Source organism: Girardinichthys multiradiatus, chromosome 23 (genome assembly GCF_021462225.1).
Source record: "Girardinichthys multiradiatus isolate DD_20200921_A chromosome 23, DD_fGirMul_XY1, whole genome shotgun sequence".
NCBI lineage: Eukaryota > Metazoa > Chordata > Actinopteri > Cyprinodontiformes > Goodeidae > Girardinichthys > Girardinichthys multiradiatus.
This window is the reverse complement of record NC_061815.1, coordinates 39,344,933-39,361,790: the sequence shown is the minus strand read 5'-3', so window position 1 is coordinate 39,361,790 and position 16,858 is coordinate 39,344,933. Positions and strand designations below refer to the sequence as shown.

At 41.1% G+C, this 16,858-nt stretch overlaps 1 protein-coding gene and 1 long non-coding RNA gene across 2 annotated transcripts in view; one reads left to right on the top strand and one right to left on the bottom strand.

The window, feature by feature from the left end:
• Positions 1-16,858, bottom strand: part of drp2 (dystrophin related protein 2) — a 387,952-nt gene that overhangs the window by 64,656 nt on the left and 306,438 nt on the right. Inside the window, exons 10-12 of the mRNA XM_047353123.1 lie at positions 6,022-6,082; positions 2,971-3,032; positions 2,392-2,466 (exon numbers count right to left, since the gene is read on the bottom strand). Coding sequence (XP_047209079.1) covers positions 2,392-2,466; positions 2,971-3,032; positions 6,022-6,082 — 198 coding nt within the window. The remainder of the gene's footprint in view (positions 1-2,391; positions 2,467-2,970; positions 3,033-6,021; positions 6,083-16,858) is intronic.
• Positions 13,387-15,186, top strand: LOC124860133. Its single transcript, XR_007036276.1, has 3 exons — positions 13,387-13,465; positions 13,538-13,929; positions 14,655-15,186. It is a non-coding gene; the product is annotated as an uncharacterized LOC124860133 (long non-coding RNA).

Genomic DNA, 16,858 nt, shown 5'->3' with positions numbered 1-16,858 from the left:
AAAAGGGTCCAGTTTTTCAAAGGGGGTGTTGATTGTTGTGGAGGATTTCAACCAAGTTAACCTACAAACAGTCCTGCTCAAATTCCTTCAACATCTAAACTGCCCCACCAGAGGAAATGTTCTCCTTGACCATGTATGTAGTAACATCAAGCAATGTCATAAAGCATCACCTTCACTCCCAGGATATAGAGCCTAGCAACTGAGGATGTTTCTTATGTGGCCGGGTGGAGTCTATGGGCAGCTCCAGGAAACAGTAATGACTGGGCTATATTAAAAGATAAGGACATCAAGAACTGCAAGATCCACTGTGCTCTTTTATATAAGATGTTTCATTGACACAGTTACTACCATAGATGAAATCTCTGCCTTTCTAAATAGAAGGTACAAGTCCTGTTAAGGGCTTACAAAATAGTCAGGTGATACATAACAGTACAGTGTTACCAGAGCAGATTTCAAGAGAGGCATTAGAGATGCAGAGAGGCATTTGGTAGCTTGTGAATCTTAATATTTGCACCAACATCAACTCAGCCACATGAAGTAATACCACGCCAACAGAGAAACTCAATCTCTTCAAGACAACAGGGAAGAATACTAAACCAGCAAGACTTTCAGATAACCAGACACTCATCATGAGCTGCGTCTGCTTCCAGAGAAGCTTCCATCTCTTAATATTTTAAACCTTTTCATTCAGACTCAAAGACCAACAATGTCAAGAATCCAGCACGATGACCATAATACTAGTAAAATATCATTATTCACTTTAGAAAGGAGCAATATTGCCTTGCAGCAAGAAGGTCCTGGGTTCGACTCCAGCCCGGGGATCTTTCTGCATGGAGTTTGCATGTTCTCCCCGTCCATGCGTGGGTTCTCACCGGGTACTCCGGCTTCCTCCCACAGTCCAAAGACATGCCTTAGGTTAATTGGTCACTCTAAATTGCCCTTAGGTGTGTGAATGAGTGTGTGCATGGTTGTTTGTGTGTTGCCCTGCGATGGACTGGCGACCTGTCCAGGGTGTAGCCCGCCTCCCGCCCGTAGACTGCTGGAGGCACCAGCTTCCCCACAACCCACTATGGAAGAAGCGATATAGAAAATGATGACTGACTTTAGAAAGAACTCTGACATGCGTTTACAGGAATTGAGACAAAATGTTGTACATAACAACTGACAAAATCATATACTCCTCATAGGCTAAGGAGGCCACCTGAAGTCAAAAGAAGACACTTTGAAGTGACCTGGAGAAAACCAAATCTTTCAGGTGGAAGGTCAAATCTGAGGTGTTCATGTGCTTTGCACTTAACTAAAATAAATTTAAATGTGTTTAGTTCATCCAAATCAGTACACATAACTTGAACACAGACACATTGCAGCAGCATCCTCTTCCACTCCACAACAGCGGTGCTTATTCACCCATTTTGGCTACTTAAGCCCCCACCATATGTTTCAAGAGCAGTGACACAAATTTGATTTCGCTCTTCTAAGCTAATTTGATGGCCCATCCCTGGGAGCAGAACTAAAAGGGTGTCCGTTGTTGCCAGGTATAATTGGATAGCACGATAATGAGGTAGAACAGAGAGAGGAGATAAGGGGAGTATTCTCAGGGTTGGGAGGGAATCACCAAAAATATATTTTTGATGGGCTCCAACGTGGCTCTGCTCAGCCATTCACAGCATGCATGGAGAGGAAGAATGAGGATTCTGGAGTTATCAAGGCAGCATAGCAATTAAATTCAGTAACGATATCGACTCCTAGACCCGAGGACGGTGAGATAGCAGCTGGAAAGAGAAAGTGACTGAAAAAGGTTTTATGTGCTTGCTGAGTTTTTATTACAGCAAGTTGGGATGTGGAAAGGAGAGAAGGTTGCTGGAAGGTTACAACAAAATAGGCAAAAGAAATAGGATGGAAATAAAAACAGCAAAAGTTAAAAAATGGGCAAAGCTGAGCTGAACTGAGGTCAGAGTCCCGAAAGAGAGAAAAACAGGTCCAAAGGGAGGTATCAACCCTGATGGGACCAACAATCAAGCTTTCAACCAAGCAGCTAAAACTAATTAGCTTCCATTTTGTAACTCAAATGGACCAATTAATAGCTAATTAAGCTGAATGCAAGGCTGCGATGACAGTGAGGAAGCATTCTGGCAAGTGCATAACTCCAGAGGGATCGTCATTACTCCTGATTACTGCATTTTAAAGCCAATAGCAGAGGATATTTTCAACTGTTTCCAAGCAGAATGGAGGGAGCCATGATGCTTTTGATAGCTGACTAAACAAATGTGCCACAGCTAATCATTATACCACAGAGACCATATCACAGTGAATTACTTGTGGTGCAGGATAACAAAATATCACTTAAGCGATCAGACAGACAAAGTACAAACAACAAAATACCAAACATACATCTCAGCGCCTTCTGAACCCGTCGAAGCTTCATAGCTGTTCTGTATGCAGAGAACTTGATGTTGTTCAGATCCGCTAGTGGAAGGAGAAAAATATGAAGATTAAAGAGATGAAAAGGAGACATAACCCATTCACTACAATTTTACACGCTGCAACCAAGGAACAAGACATCCCAAATCTGTCCCCTTTGTTTATCAGGACCACTGCAGAAGTTATTAGTATATGAGAAACATTATCCACAAATATTTTTTGTGCCGTGCATGTCCAGGTGAGCCCGTGACGGTGTGCATATCTTTTCCTGCCAGCTCCCCGTGTCAGATGAGATTAACAGTGAAACACATCATGTCCTTTAATCCTAATTAATTAGAGGCTAAGCGGGAAGCAATCACTGCACTGGCACATTGGGCCTCGTAGGTTAATGACAGTAGAAATGTAGCCCCCAAGGTGATTGAGATGCGGGTCGCTTAATGAGCTGCGAGATAAGGCCTTCACAACAGAAGCCCAAATTTGGGGGCCATTCTGCAGGCCGACTGGCGTCACGGACAAACAAGCGGGAGGACGTCTCATCTCTTTACTCACCCAGCGCTTGGTACAGCTCTGTCATCTTTGGATGGTCCCAGCATGTTGTCTGGGCCTGATGGCTGAAAGAAAAAAAATAAAATAAAGGCAAATAAATTCATGTAGCAAGGACAAATGGAAGTGCACTTCTTTTTCTAGACTTGACAGAACAAAGGGGAGACTGAGAAATAAGCAATAATAGGAGGGAGAATGAAAAGCAAAAAAGTAAAAAAGAAAGGGGAAATATGAAGAGCAGAACACGGTGACCCGTGTTAGCATGATAAGCCAGGAGATATTAGGCCTGAACAGTCCAGACACGAGTCAAACATAATGAAAGAATTTATGTTCATCAGAGTCACAACACATGACTGGCCTGCTGCACTCATAAATAGAACATGATCCAACTCATACCTACCTTAAAAAAAAAAAAAACAAAAAAAAAAAACTCTATACTGCAGTTTTCTCTAAGGGAACATCCAGGAAATGTATCATCTATAAAATGGATCCAATAAAAGGACAAGAGCAGCAGAATACATGAGAAACCCCACAGCAGGAAATCAGCCAGATAACATGGGCCTCTCAGGGCTGCAATCATCATTCTACCTGCACAAGCGTTCATTGATTACTGCCGAGTAGAGAGCTACTCAGATGCTATACATCTCCCATCCCCACCGGAATAGGAATACAGTCCATAAAGCACTGACTGGCAGGCTAAACAAAGACCCACAAGATTGTGTTGCAAATGATTAATAAGATTAATACTGCCAGTCTACAGAGAAACAAACAGCATAAATGTTTGTCCAGCTGCAAATACAACATTATGCACAAAAACGTGCCTAAATATACCTGCATTTAGGATAGAATTTACTTATCTTTACATTTCTGTAAAGATAAGTAGCATTGATCAGGTGAATTGATGAATAAATGAGTGCTAAGCCAAACACACATCACAGAAGCTCAGCAATTTATTCTTAAATCACCATCATTATTTCTCTACTCACCAATAAATGTTTCATCTATGGAAAGATGTTTGATTTTTTTTGGAAAATGTGTGCCATAATAAGCTCCATAAATATGCAATAATGTGAAAAAGTGTTTACCCCTTACCAATTTCTCCTGTATTTTCTTTTTTATAATGATTACATATTACGGGTTCATCCATCTATTCATTTTCTACACAGACTTATCATTGCAAGGGGGCTGATGTCGGCTTCTGAGTTTGGATCGGACCAAAGTGCAGACAAGAGCTTGGCAGCCGCATAATTAAAGGAATCTCCATCTTTAATTAGCAATCTCGAGGAAGTAGCAAAACACAAAGAACTGATCAGGGAAATGAAACATGGCAGAACAGTGAGTAAATAAACAGAGGAACCAGCAGGGAACAAAGAACACAGACCAACTAATATACAGGGAGAAAACAAAGGCAAGTAATCACAGGAACTAAGAACAGGTGTGACAAGCTGGCAGGGAGGCAGAGGGGACAGGTGGAACTGATTAACAACACAGGGAAACAGAACTAAACAAACGTTAACACAAAACACAAACCAAGTCCAAGGATGTCATATCATGACAGCTGATGCCCATCTCCAGCAGTAATTTGGTGAGTTGTGGGGTATACCCTGGACATGTCACTAGTCCATCACAGGGTAACACAGTGAAATACAGGATAAACAATCATGTACACTCACCTAGGGCCTAACAGTACGTTATTAGACTGTGGAATGCACAGGGAGTACATGTGAACTCCATGCAGAAAGACCCCAGCCCAGGATTTGAAACTATGATGTTGTTGCTCTATGTTGCTTTATGTTGGATCCGTAAATACATTTTAATATTAGACATAGACAACTTGAGTGAACACAAAAGTCAAGAGTTTTCAAATGATAACTGCGATCAAACGTTTGTGATAACTGCCAATGAGTTTTTTTTACAGGTGTTCTTCACTTCAGCTGATCGTGAAAAGTGAACACCTGTAGATGGTGTACTGAAAGGAAATCTGGTGAAACATTCCTTATTTTTGACTGGTTTGTGCATAATAACTTTGAATGAGGAAACATCTATAGTGGCACCAGGAGAATGATAATAGTTATGAAACGTTTGTTCTACCATACTTTTCTAGCTGCGTCACTAACAGCACTGTAATCACGTTTAGCATGTGTTATTACCATGTTTTAGTTTCTCTGATGTATTTGTTTGTATTTGAATATTTTGCTTGTATTATTGTCGCAAAAGCCCTTCTAGGGACAAGTGCTGCAAATTAGCTTGTTGACTGCTTCTGTTCTTTCAGTTGGCTTATGTTACTGTGTATCTGACCCTATCAAAAAAACCTAATAAATAAAATAAATGTATGTAATATTTCCAGAAACTTCAGCTAACTGTGGAAAACTTACCCAACTTGATTTTAAAATTGCATTTAGTTTGACAAAGAAAACTGGTTTGATGTGTATTTAACATGATATTAATGCTTAATTAACTTTTTCACTTCCCGATTGAAAGTACACCTCGGGCAGTGCTTCTCTTCCTGTTTGTATGTGCCTATCGTCCTCTAACCCCCTAGCTGGTAGTAAGGTAGACATGTAGACATTTTTTGAACAATTGGCAGAGATCTAAACAATCTGACTACACTTCTGATAACTTTGGTTTTAAATTTGTGCAACATAAATAAACTCTGCTTTAGTATCATTTTTGTGCTATTTTTGTTTTTCTAATAGAATTACACAAATAATTTCTGCTTTCTTGACCTTGTTTACCAAACTTTAACAGAATAACTAAATTACAAAACTAGCTGGGGCTTTTATGTATGCCCTCTAGGTGAACAGCCCTGTAATAAATTGTGTATTGATCTTCACAAAATAGCCAAATAAACTGAAAAATTCAGCAAAGCAGAAAAAGCAATTACTAACCATATGGGAGGTAATCCATTTCACAATATTTAGAAATGCAACACATCAAGCATTTGTTTGTCTGACACTAAAAATAACATCTCCCCATCACTAATCCAGCCATTTAACCTGACATGAAAAAGTGCATTTACCTGGACAATGCAAACACTCACCATGAAGCTGTACTTACTTAATGTAGTAGGGCACTTTGTTTGGGGAGATGGCACGCTCCCATGGTATCTGTACTGAACCTGTGCAAACACAGAGAGAGGAGAATAAAATCCATTTCTGAGATGTCCCGTCATGCATGATTCGCCATTGTGCTCAGTGTGCCTGACAGCGTGTCCAGACACAGTGTCCATTCAGACCTTTCCTAACGGAGCTGCTCCCCTATACAACAGGCACAGTGAAGCCAAAGAAACGAGTTCATTGTGTGAGGGCGTTCTCACAGAGAACTGGCTTGTTTAGCATCGAGTAATAGATCACAGTCAGGGAGTCAGTGAAAGTGGAGCATTTATAGAGCACATTCACACCAAGACACAGCCCATGTCTGCATTAGGAAAATCTAAATACAGACAATTATATTGCTATTTTTGGCATTTGAAACGTACATATGGAAAACTAAATATCTCCTGTAGGTGTCTCAATAAACAATGATAGTGCATACACACAGAGGTTGGACAATGAAACTGAAACACCTGTCATGATGCTGTGTTGGCCGCAAAAGGAGGCTCTACACCATGCCAATAAATTATTGTGGTCTAAAACCAGGTGTTTCAGTTTCATTGTCTAACCCCTGTAGGTACAGGTAAATGTAAGGGATAAGGAAATATTTCCTGCATTAACATTATAACTACTTTCTATATTTAAAACAATGATGCTGCTTTTGTGGGAGAAATATACGTGTTTGAACATTGCACTATTATAGGGTGGAACTATACTATATTTAGTGTAAGAAAAATTTTCCACATGCTCAAAACATGCTGTACTGTCAAAGAAAGAGATGGCAATGTATTAATAATAGGTATGTACACCATGAGTCACAGAGTAAGGCATAAAACCAGACATGTGGCAATGGTAAAGGTGCCTATATGTGAAATACGTAGATGTCATTTCATGTTGGTAACTTATCAGGCATCATGGGATACATTTCTATTGCTATAATTATGATACTCATCTATATTTATCCATACATCTTGGTGAATCCAATCTCTTGGGTGGACAACATGTATTTCTTGAAGCCACAAAAACCTGAAAGATTTTTTATTTCAGAACATCTGAAAAACAATGTGCTTTGTCATTGACTTACATTGGGTTCCAGTAATAATGTAAAGACCCTTGTTTAAATCCCATATTCAATCTGAAAAGACTCACAAAGAGAGGGATGGAAATTAGAAAAGTTTTAATGATGACATGAGCCAAGATGATCATTTGTAAGGCTTAGATTTAGAGATGTCTTCCCCCTGATCCAACACTGGTGGTGGATTGGCAGCCAAGGAGCGAGGAAGCCAGGAGTAGATGTGAAGGAAGATGGTGGAGGTGGGGTGGAGGAGGGATGAGCTCAGCTGACAAGCGAAGATGAACACGCTAGAAGCTCCTTTAAAAGCAAGGCGTCGGAAGGTGATTGGATGGAGAATCAGACAGACAGGATGCTGATTGGAAGGCCAGGAGACAAGATGCTGATTGGAAGGCCGGGAGACGCACCAAAGAGTCACTGGAAGGTGGAGGCAGTGAAGGTGAGTCTTTCATTCTGAATTTTCGTCAAAACTCCATTTCAATCTGAAAAGACTCACAAAAAGAGGGATGGCAATTAGAAAAGTTTTAACGATGAGAAATTACATGATTATTTCTTTGGCGCTCGGACCTGGGAGGAAGACATGAATGCTGAAAATGACATGAGCTAAGATGATCATTTGTAAGGCTTAGATTTAAATATGTCTACCCCCAAAAATAAGGGCCGAGGCGAGGCCTAATAGAGTACTAAAAGGGCATCTATCAAGAAAGTGGAATAAAATAAGAAAGAAAAAGAGAAGTGAAAGCCGCAGGGAAGATTAAAAGCAGAGAAAAGAAGTTTGTAAATAGGCTATGAAGCAAGGAAAATAATAAAGAAGCAAAGCAGTCGATAGATATGCCGAGAGGGGCAATGCGAGTTGATAGATATGCCGAGAGGGGCAATGCGAGATGATAGATATGCCGAGAGGGGCAATGCCAGGTGATAGATATGCTGAGAGGGGCAATGCCAGGTGATAGATATGCCGAGAGGGGCAATGCGAGTTGATAGATATGCCGAGAGGGGCAATGCGAGGTGATAGATATGCCGAGAGGGGCAATGCGAGGTGATAGATATGCCGAGAGGGGCAATGCGAGGTGATAGATATGCCGAGAGGGGTAATGCAAGCGATGCACCGCTTGATGAAAGCTTAGAGAGCAGAGTAAGGTGATAGATATGCCAATGTAGGCAATGCGTGATTAGAGGTACAGGGGTTGGACAATGAAACTGAAACACCTGGTTTTAGACCACAATAATGTAGAGCCTCCTTTTGCGGCCAATACAGCGTCAATTCATCTTGGGAATGACATATACAAGTCCTGCACAGTGGTCAGAGGGATTTTAAGGCATTCTTCTTGCAGGATAGTGGCCAGGTCAATACGTGATACTGGTGGAGGAAAACGTTTCCTGACTCGCTCCTCCAAAACACCCAAAGTGACTGAATAATATTTAGATCTGGTGACTGTGCAGGCCATGGGAGATGTTCAACTTCACTTTCATGTTCATCAAACCAATCTTTCACCAGTCTTGCTGTGTGTATTGGTGCATTGTCATCCTGATACACGGCACCGCCTTCAGGATACAATGTTTGAACCATTGGATGCACATGGTCCTCAAGAATGGTTCGGTAGTCCTTGGCAGTGACGCGCCCATCTAGCACAAGTATTGGGCCAAGGGAATGCCATGATATGGCAGCCCAAACCATCACTGATCCACCCCCATGCTTCACTCTGGGCATGCAACAGTCTGGATGGTACGCTTCTTTGGGGATTCTCCACACCGTAACTCTCCCGGATGTGGGGAAAACAGTAAAGGTGGACTCATCAGAGAACAATACATATTTCACATTGTCCACAGCCCAAGATTTGCGCTCCTTGCACCATTGAAACTGACGTTTGGCATTGGCATGAGTGACCAAAGGTTTGGCTATAGAAGCCGTGTATATTGACCCTGTGGAGCTCCCGACGGACAGTTCTGGTGGAAACAGGAGAGTTGAGGTGCACATTTAATTCTGCCGTGATTTGGGCAGCCGTGGTTTTATGTTTTTTGGATACAATCCGGGTTAGAACCCGAACATTCCTTTCAGACAGCTTCCTCTTGCATCCACAGTTAATCCTGTTGGAAGTGGTTTGTCCTTCTTGGTGGTATGCTGACATTACCCTGGATACCGTGGCTCTTGATACATCACAAAGACTTGCTGTCTTGGTCACAGATGCACCAGCAAGACGTGCACCAACAATTTGTCCTCTTTTGAACTCTGGTATGTCACCCATAATGTTGTGTGCATTTCAATATTTTGAGCAAAACTGTGCTCTTACCCTGCTAATTGAACCTTCACACTCTGCTCTTACTGGTGCAATGGGCAATCAATGAAGACTGGCTACCAGGCTGGTCCAATTTAGCCATGAAACCTCCCACACTAAAATGACAGGTGTTTCAGTTTCATTGTCCAACCCCTGTATATCCGCTGAGGATTTGAATAAAGATATGAAGTTATGAACGGATCAGCTAGTAAAGAACAGATAGAACGGGTAATGAAGGAATAAGAAGATGAAGGATGAAGAAAATGAGATGAAGAAATTATGGAAACTATGGAGTGTTGAAAATGCCATTAAAGAAATGCAGATGAAGATAAGAAATAGGGTTAAAATAAAGATCTATGAGTCAGGGTTAAGTAATTAGAGAACGACAAAGTAAATGCAGGAAGATGAGTAAAGTAATGTACAAGCATGAGAAGACAAGGAATAATCAGCCTCCAATTAAGGAAGGGCGAAACAAATAGAAGTACTTTTCAAAGAACATAGGGGAGCTAGAGTGAAGGAGAAAATTAGACAAGACTGGCAGGTGTTGAGGGGAAGAGACTTGCAAAACAGTAACATGATGATTGAACAAAGCCAATGATGGATAAAGGCCAATCACCACCAGGAATTGTTGGGAGCTCTTACCTGAGAGCTGATAAAACATTGAGCAGATAGAACGGAGTGGAAATCCGGGTGAACATAGGAAGAGAAGGATGAAGAAGACCAATGACCCAATTGCTGGAGAGCGGCTGAGGGAGAGACATTGGGTCACTGCAGTAGTGGCTGCTCCTATCCTGAAGGAATGGCGTGAAAACTGGATGGGGCGTAATGCATTGAACTGGGACATGCCTATAATATTTGAGGAACCAGGATGCGGACATGGGGCTCCTTTTAGCATGAGAAATGGGGCATGCGAAGGAAAAGGATTTGAAAGTAGAAAAAGGTTAAACCTGATAAATAATAGAATGCAGGTTGATATGAGCAAGGATGAAGAGATGGATTCAATCGACCATAGACTTTAAAAAGAGAAATTGAAGTAGACTGATGGGGAGAAACAACAGCAGACCTAGGAACTAAATAGAATAACCTGGAACATGATGGGCAGGAATGATGAAGTTATGAGTTATGGCTTGCCAGGATGCACAGGAGGTAAGGCATAATGCCTTAGAGGACGAGCGGCTTTGACTAACGGGATTGACCACTGCTGCATTATCAGAAAAGTGGCAATGCGCTTCTTCCAGAAATGCCCCAAATGCAGCAGGCTATAGTGATAGGATGATCTCATAGAAAGTTGGGGATTCAGATCAGGGAAGAAAGAAGGCCTTACAGCGGAAACGAATTGCCCAGAGAAACCTACGGATGGAGCTACGTCCGTGTAAATAACTTTACTAAAAATTGACTGTTCATAAATTGTTTCATAAGAGTTTGTTAAGCTGCTGTGGCAGCAGCACGATTAGTGCTTATGTTGAAACGCATAGTCCGGGGAGATGCTGTAAACCACTGAACAGAGCAGCGCCAACCCTGTATGCAGAGAGAAAGTGTGCTTTACAATCATCACGGGAAAAGATAGTTATGATGAATATCGTAACAGGAAATAGTTTTAGCACCTGGCTGATAAGGGAACAAGGTTGAAATATTATAATAATCCCTGACTGGCTGCTTGGGGTTCCACCATCAGGAGATAAAGGTTGGTAGCCAATGAGAGACACATTGCTTAGCTACACCCCTGGCGGGTCATATCCACCTGTTCGCAGGTTACGGTGGAGCATGATGCCAGTTGCCACAGAGACAGAATGAAATGAGAGAAACATTGCTTAGCTACACCCCTGGTGGGTGAAAGAAGAAATGTTCAATGATCTCTTAGCCATGCACTAAGGAAACATCTCAACGTGTTACTCAGATGATAAACACCTAAATTAATTTATAGCTGAACTTTGCTATTAAAATGACTCTCGAATCCTTTTGGGAATAAGACCATTAAGACGAGCCTTTCTCGTCAATTAAAAATCTGGCTGCTTCCGGCAAAAGAAAAAAAAAAATGCTTACATATTAAAAGCTGCGTCGAGGACAAAGATTTGTTGCTCAAGTACAATTTCCTTTTTGTTGAGTCACAGAGAAGCACACACAGCTCTTCCTTTACAACTCTGTGTTTAAATGGAAGACAAACAGAAGAGAAGGAGTGCAGCAAGGTCATGTGCTGGCTTATTTGACATGCGAATACCAAGTTACATTATTTATAAAAGTTTAGTTTTTTTTAGTAGAGGGCGCCAATATTCTTAGTAAGTTATGCACGCTTAATTGCAATACGAAAGTTTATTAGGTTCAATATCATAAACTAAGTAAAGTCACAGACAGTTGAAATATATATTTTATATCATTTCATGGCACTGGGAAATATAGGGAGGTGAGATGTTTAATAAATATATGGTGAAACGGGGTAAAAGCACTCAAGGAAAAGATTGTCAAGGGCGAAAGGGCTGTAATAATTAAAGATAAATAAGTCTTTATGGTAAGGTAATGAGGCAAAGAGCTTAAAAGCAGCATAAAGATTGAGTTATTAAAAGGCATTACATTCTGCATATCCTTAGATCTTGCAATGTGATCACATGCAAGGCTCTTTCAACCAAGGATTGTGAACCATCCGCTGAGAGACCTTCTTTTAGACCGGGACGCTACAGACTGTAAAACGTAAGACGAGTCAGCCGAGCGAACGGTGACGCTGGAAGAGAAGGAGATACCGTTCCAGTTAGAAAGGAGACTGGAGCGGAAAGCCCAGCAATTTGTGACCGTGCAGAAGTTCTGGAAAAAGGAAGAGAGGAGCAAAGCACTCTGATGGCCGACCAAGCCGCTGGAATTAGAAGGTGGCTTGCAGTATAAATGTCAGTGGAAAGAACAGCGCAGTCTAAGCAGGCTCTTGATTGAGCGAGGGTGGATGCAGCTAAGGCTGAGAAGGACTAGAGATACTGATTAAAAACGAGCAGCCAAATAAGAAATAGAACAACAATGAGGGACGTAAAGTATTGAATTATCTATGCTTGGGTGAAACTATGCAGGTGGTGACTGAATGCCTAGAGACCGCTGACCACCAAAAGAGGATCCTGAGAAATGTTAGGGAGAATCTTTAATAATATTAAGCATAGCTGATTTCGTCCATACATCCCATAAAGATAAGAATACACATCGACACCATACGGTGATAAATGGCCTAAAGTTTTGACATGAATGACCTGTGGCTGGGGCACTGGTTTTTTTTTTAAAGGGAGTAGCCGATAACCGTTTAATTAAAATGCAGCAGCACACTGAGATTAAAAATGGACACCAGCTACTACACAACTTATCAGACAGACACGGCAATGATGGCACGTAATCTACTGATAAACACTAGGGAAGTGCACATCTATTGCTTTGGAGTGCCAGATAAAACCACGTGTGACCTTCTTTCGGGGCTCTTTGTCAACCTTTCACATATGGTGATGATCCGAGACAGGAGCCTCAGCGCTGATCTCTGTAATCATTCCTCTGCTTAATTTAGAATAAAAGAGCAGAGAGTTAGAAGCTGTTTGAGAATCGTCCTTTAAGAGCCAGTGTTAAGAGAGTGTGATCACTTCTGGGGACCAAGGACTGGAGGAACTCCGAGAGGTCTGACCGGCAGCAGGGTGCGGTAGTTCGGACAGAAAGCTGGGGACAAGATGATTTAAACGAAGCAGAAAATAATCAGAGGAAGTGATACATTTAGACAGCTTTGGGAGATGGCAAAATGAAAGAACCAGATAATAAGCTGCCTCGGTAGGATTTAGAGCTGAGCCTGAACGAGATGGTAAAATACATGAGAGTAAATGATCAACCTGAATGAAAAGAGGGGTGGGAAACACCGCACGCTTGAAGAGCACATGAATGAAAAAGATAGAGTAGAGAGAGTGGAGTGATACATCTTGCCTAGAGACAAGCAAGGCTGGGCGCTAGCAAGGGCGAACGGCAGTGGGAGGAGCCGAGGAGCAGGCAGCTACAATGGAGCGGGAAGAGGAAATGCTGATGTGGCAGAGATGGCGGCGAACTCACAGCAGGTGAGTAAGGGATGACGTGGAGCACTGGGGGGGAATCCATGAACGAGATGAATGAAGCATGTAAATTTGTAGGATGATTGGTTTGAGGGATGAAGATGGAAGGAGAACTGCTGGAGAAACCAGGCCGGGTGACGCAGCGGCGGGAGCCGGTGAGGAGGCAGGGCTACCTTGGCGACGCTTAGCAGGAGAAGAGTAGGAGTTCTTGATGCACTTTCCGCAAGGAAGAAATGAGCCATGAAGAGAGGCAAGCGCTCCTACGAGCGGTAGGGGAGGAAGGAGAGTCTGTTACAAACAGTGCGAGGAGGCGTCGGAGTCGTAGATGAGCTCAGTTGACAAGCGAAGATGAACACGGTAGAAGTTCCTTTAAAAGCAAGGCATCAGAAGGTGATTGGATGGAGAATCAGACAGACAGGATGCTGATTGGAAGGGCGGGAGACGCACCGAAGAGTCACTGGAAGGTGGAGGTGAGTCTTTCATTCTCAATTTTCGTCAAAACTCCATTTCAACAGGGTTCAAAGACTTTTTTCTTTCACCTCAGCAATGTTGCTAAAATTAGATATGTCTTTTCCCAGATGCAAGAAAAACCCTTCCATTCATTTGTTACTTTAATGTTGGACTATTGTAAATCTTTACTTTAAGGAGGTAAAATCCTTCAGCTTATCCAAAACAGAGAGAATTCTGCTGAGAAGAAAGAGGAGAGTATTTATCTTTAATTTTTATCTTCTATTTATTTGCTCCCTGTTAAATCACAAATAGAATAGAAATATATATGTAATCAGTTAATAATCAGCTCTGAAAGCATTATACTATAAAGTGGTAAATGAAATTTTTAAAGAAAAATCGAAATCATTGACATTTTTTATTGAAGAAACTGATTTGATATCACAGCTGTGAGAGAGGGCCAGTGTTTTTTCATGGGGCACAGAACTAAAGAATGAAAAAAAAAACAAGCCAAAATTTATTTTTTATTATATTAAGTGAGCCAGAGAGCCACTTGTGGCTCTGGAGCTGCAGTTTGCAGACCCCTGATCTAACTGTGATCCTAAAAGTCCAACACCTTCATTTTAAAGTCAGTATTAAAATAAATCTGTAGAGGTAAAACATGTAATTGGTCCATGGGACCAATAGGTTAAGGTTTCTGTCCCAGTGCATATCATCATAATAAATTGATTTAGTATTATGTCTTCAGTACAGGGGCCACAACAGGAGCCAGGACAAGTTCCACAGGGGCACTGGTCCCTGTTGGACCCTGTCTAGAACTGCCCATGAGTGAAGGAAGTGACCTAAGAAAAGCAGGCAAGTAGTTCGACGGGAATTGGTCCTTTATGTAAACTTTAAGAGATTTGAAGTTTCTTTTTTGCTGTTATGAGAATAAACTTTCTCATTTTACTAAAATATGTCTTGAACATTTACTTTTAAAACCACTATTGTTTAGGATTTTGTTACTGGACAACCTTCAAATCCTTAGATCAGAGCGTTTCCCACTGTCCAAACATAAAAATTCTCATTCGCTACAAAAAGGTTTTATGTCTTTCCATCTATTCACAAACTGTTGAGGATCATTTTAACGCATTGGTGTAATCTTTTGTAAACTCAAGTTGATGTTGGAATAATTGTATATAGATGTATCTTATATTTTTTCCTTTTCTATTAACTTTACAATTTGATCTTTATAACCTTTCATGCTGTATGTGTGAGTAAGGACGTGATGAGTTTGTTTGCAGGCAAGGATCAAAGGTGGAGCTGGAAAGGAAGCAGTCACAGTTGAGGATGTCATAAAGATGATGGCTGATTGTGCTGAACAGAAGACACACTGATCTTAAGATGGGGGGAGACTGTGGAAGTGTGTTGTCACAAGATAATGGTGTTTATGACCTGTATAGGTTGCAGCTGTTTTTCCCATTCTTTAGAGAGCAACGTTTATTGTAACTAGGGAACGCCCAAAGAAAATAAAAAGAGAGGAATGGACAGATGGTTTTCAGAGCGGTAAGAGATTTGTAACTGAAAGCACATCTCTGTCCGTTCTCCTCGCAGCGAGTAAAATAACTAATTCTTTGTCTTTCTCTTCTTTTTGTGATGATTATAAGTATTTTAGGTTGTTTGAACCTGACAGTTTATAACCATGTTCTCAACATAATGGGCTTATTGACCTCTTCTTGACAGAAAGGGTTGCTTTTTTTTTTTGTTGCAAAATTAACATTTAATTAAGTATCAATCAATTTATTAGGTTCAACATACATATCGGGGAAACCAGAACAAAACATATGGAAACCCAGTAAATGTGGACTGAGATAGCTACAAAGAAGCTGTGAATAAACCCCAGTGAGGCAGCTCTGATCAGCATTCAAGTGGCCAGTCTGGATGTGGTTGGTGGATGCTTAAGTTCAGATACACTTATCTAAAAAAAGGTCCAGCAACATGTAGCTTTTACATTTCCACAGCTCAAGTGGGAGCTACAAGACAATTATTAGTCATACACTCCATAAATATGGCCCTCATGGAAGGTTTGCAAGAAGAAAGTCATTGATGAAACAAAGCCTTAAGACGTTTGTCACAAGTATGTAAGGGGCACAGCAAACATGTGGAAGAAAGTGGTCTGGTCAGACAGGACCTAAATTGGAGTTGTTCGCCTACAATGGTAGACCTGGTAGGTTAATACAACATCTCCACATCATGCTGTTAAGATGGTTTTCTTCAGCAGGAACAGCGCTGCTGGTCAGAGTATAGGTATAGGGGAAGATGGATTAACCTGAATATCGGGTTATCCTGGAAGAAAACCTATTCTAAACTGCAAAAAACAGCCTACCTTGTCCTAACCCAGCAGAACAACAACTCTAAACATACAGCCAGTCTTACCATGGAACGTTTTATATCAAACTATATTTAGTTTTGAGTTATTTTACATACTCCCAAAGGTTTGCAGCTATAAATGCATTGAGAGGTGGATTTACAGTATCGATTCATGGGGGACTGAATACAAATGCAATCCGAAAAATGTTTTTTTTGGATTTTATTTGTAAAAACTTATATTATTTTTCTTCCACTTCAGCAACTGTGTTGTACTTTGTGTTGATCTATCATAAAATCCCCAGAAAACGGACTGAAGCTTCTGCTTGTAACATGACATAATGTGAGAGGTTCAAGGGGTATAAATTCTTTTGCAAGGCTCCGTTTTTATGCAATCTTATATAAACCACCGGCTGTTAGCAGTGTTCTATTATATTAGGAGGGCAGAGGTTTTCTTCTCATCGTCAAGTTGTACACTATGTTCTCAATGTGATGGACTCATTGACCTCTCCTTGACAGAGTAACCATGTTTTTCAGCTCTATCCATGTGTAATTTCATTCTCACTGATATTTTAGCAAAACTGAAATACTTTAGAGACTGATCTG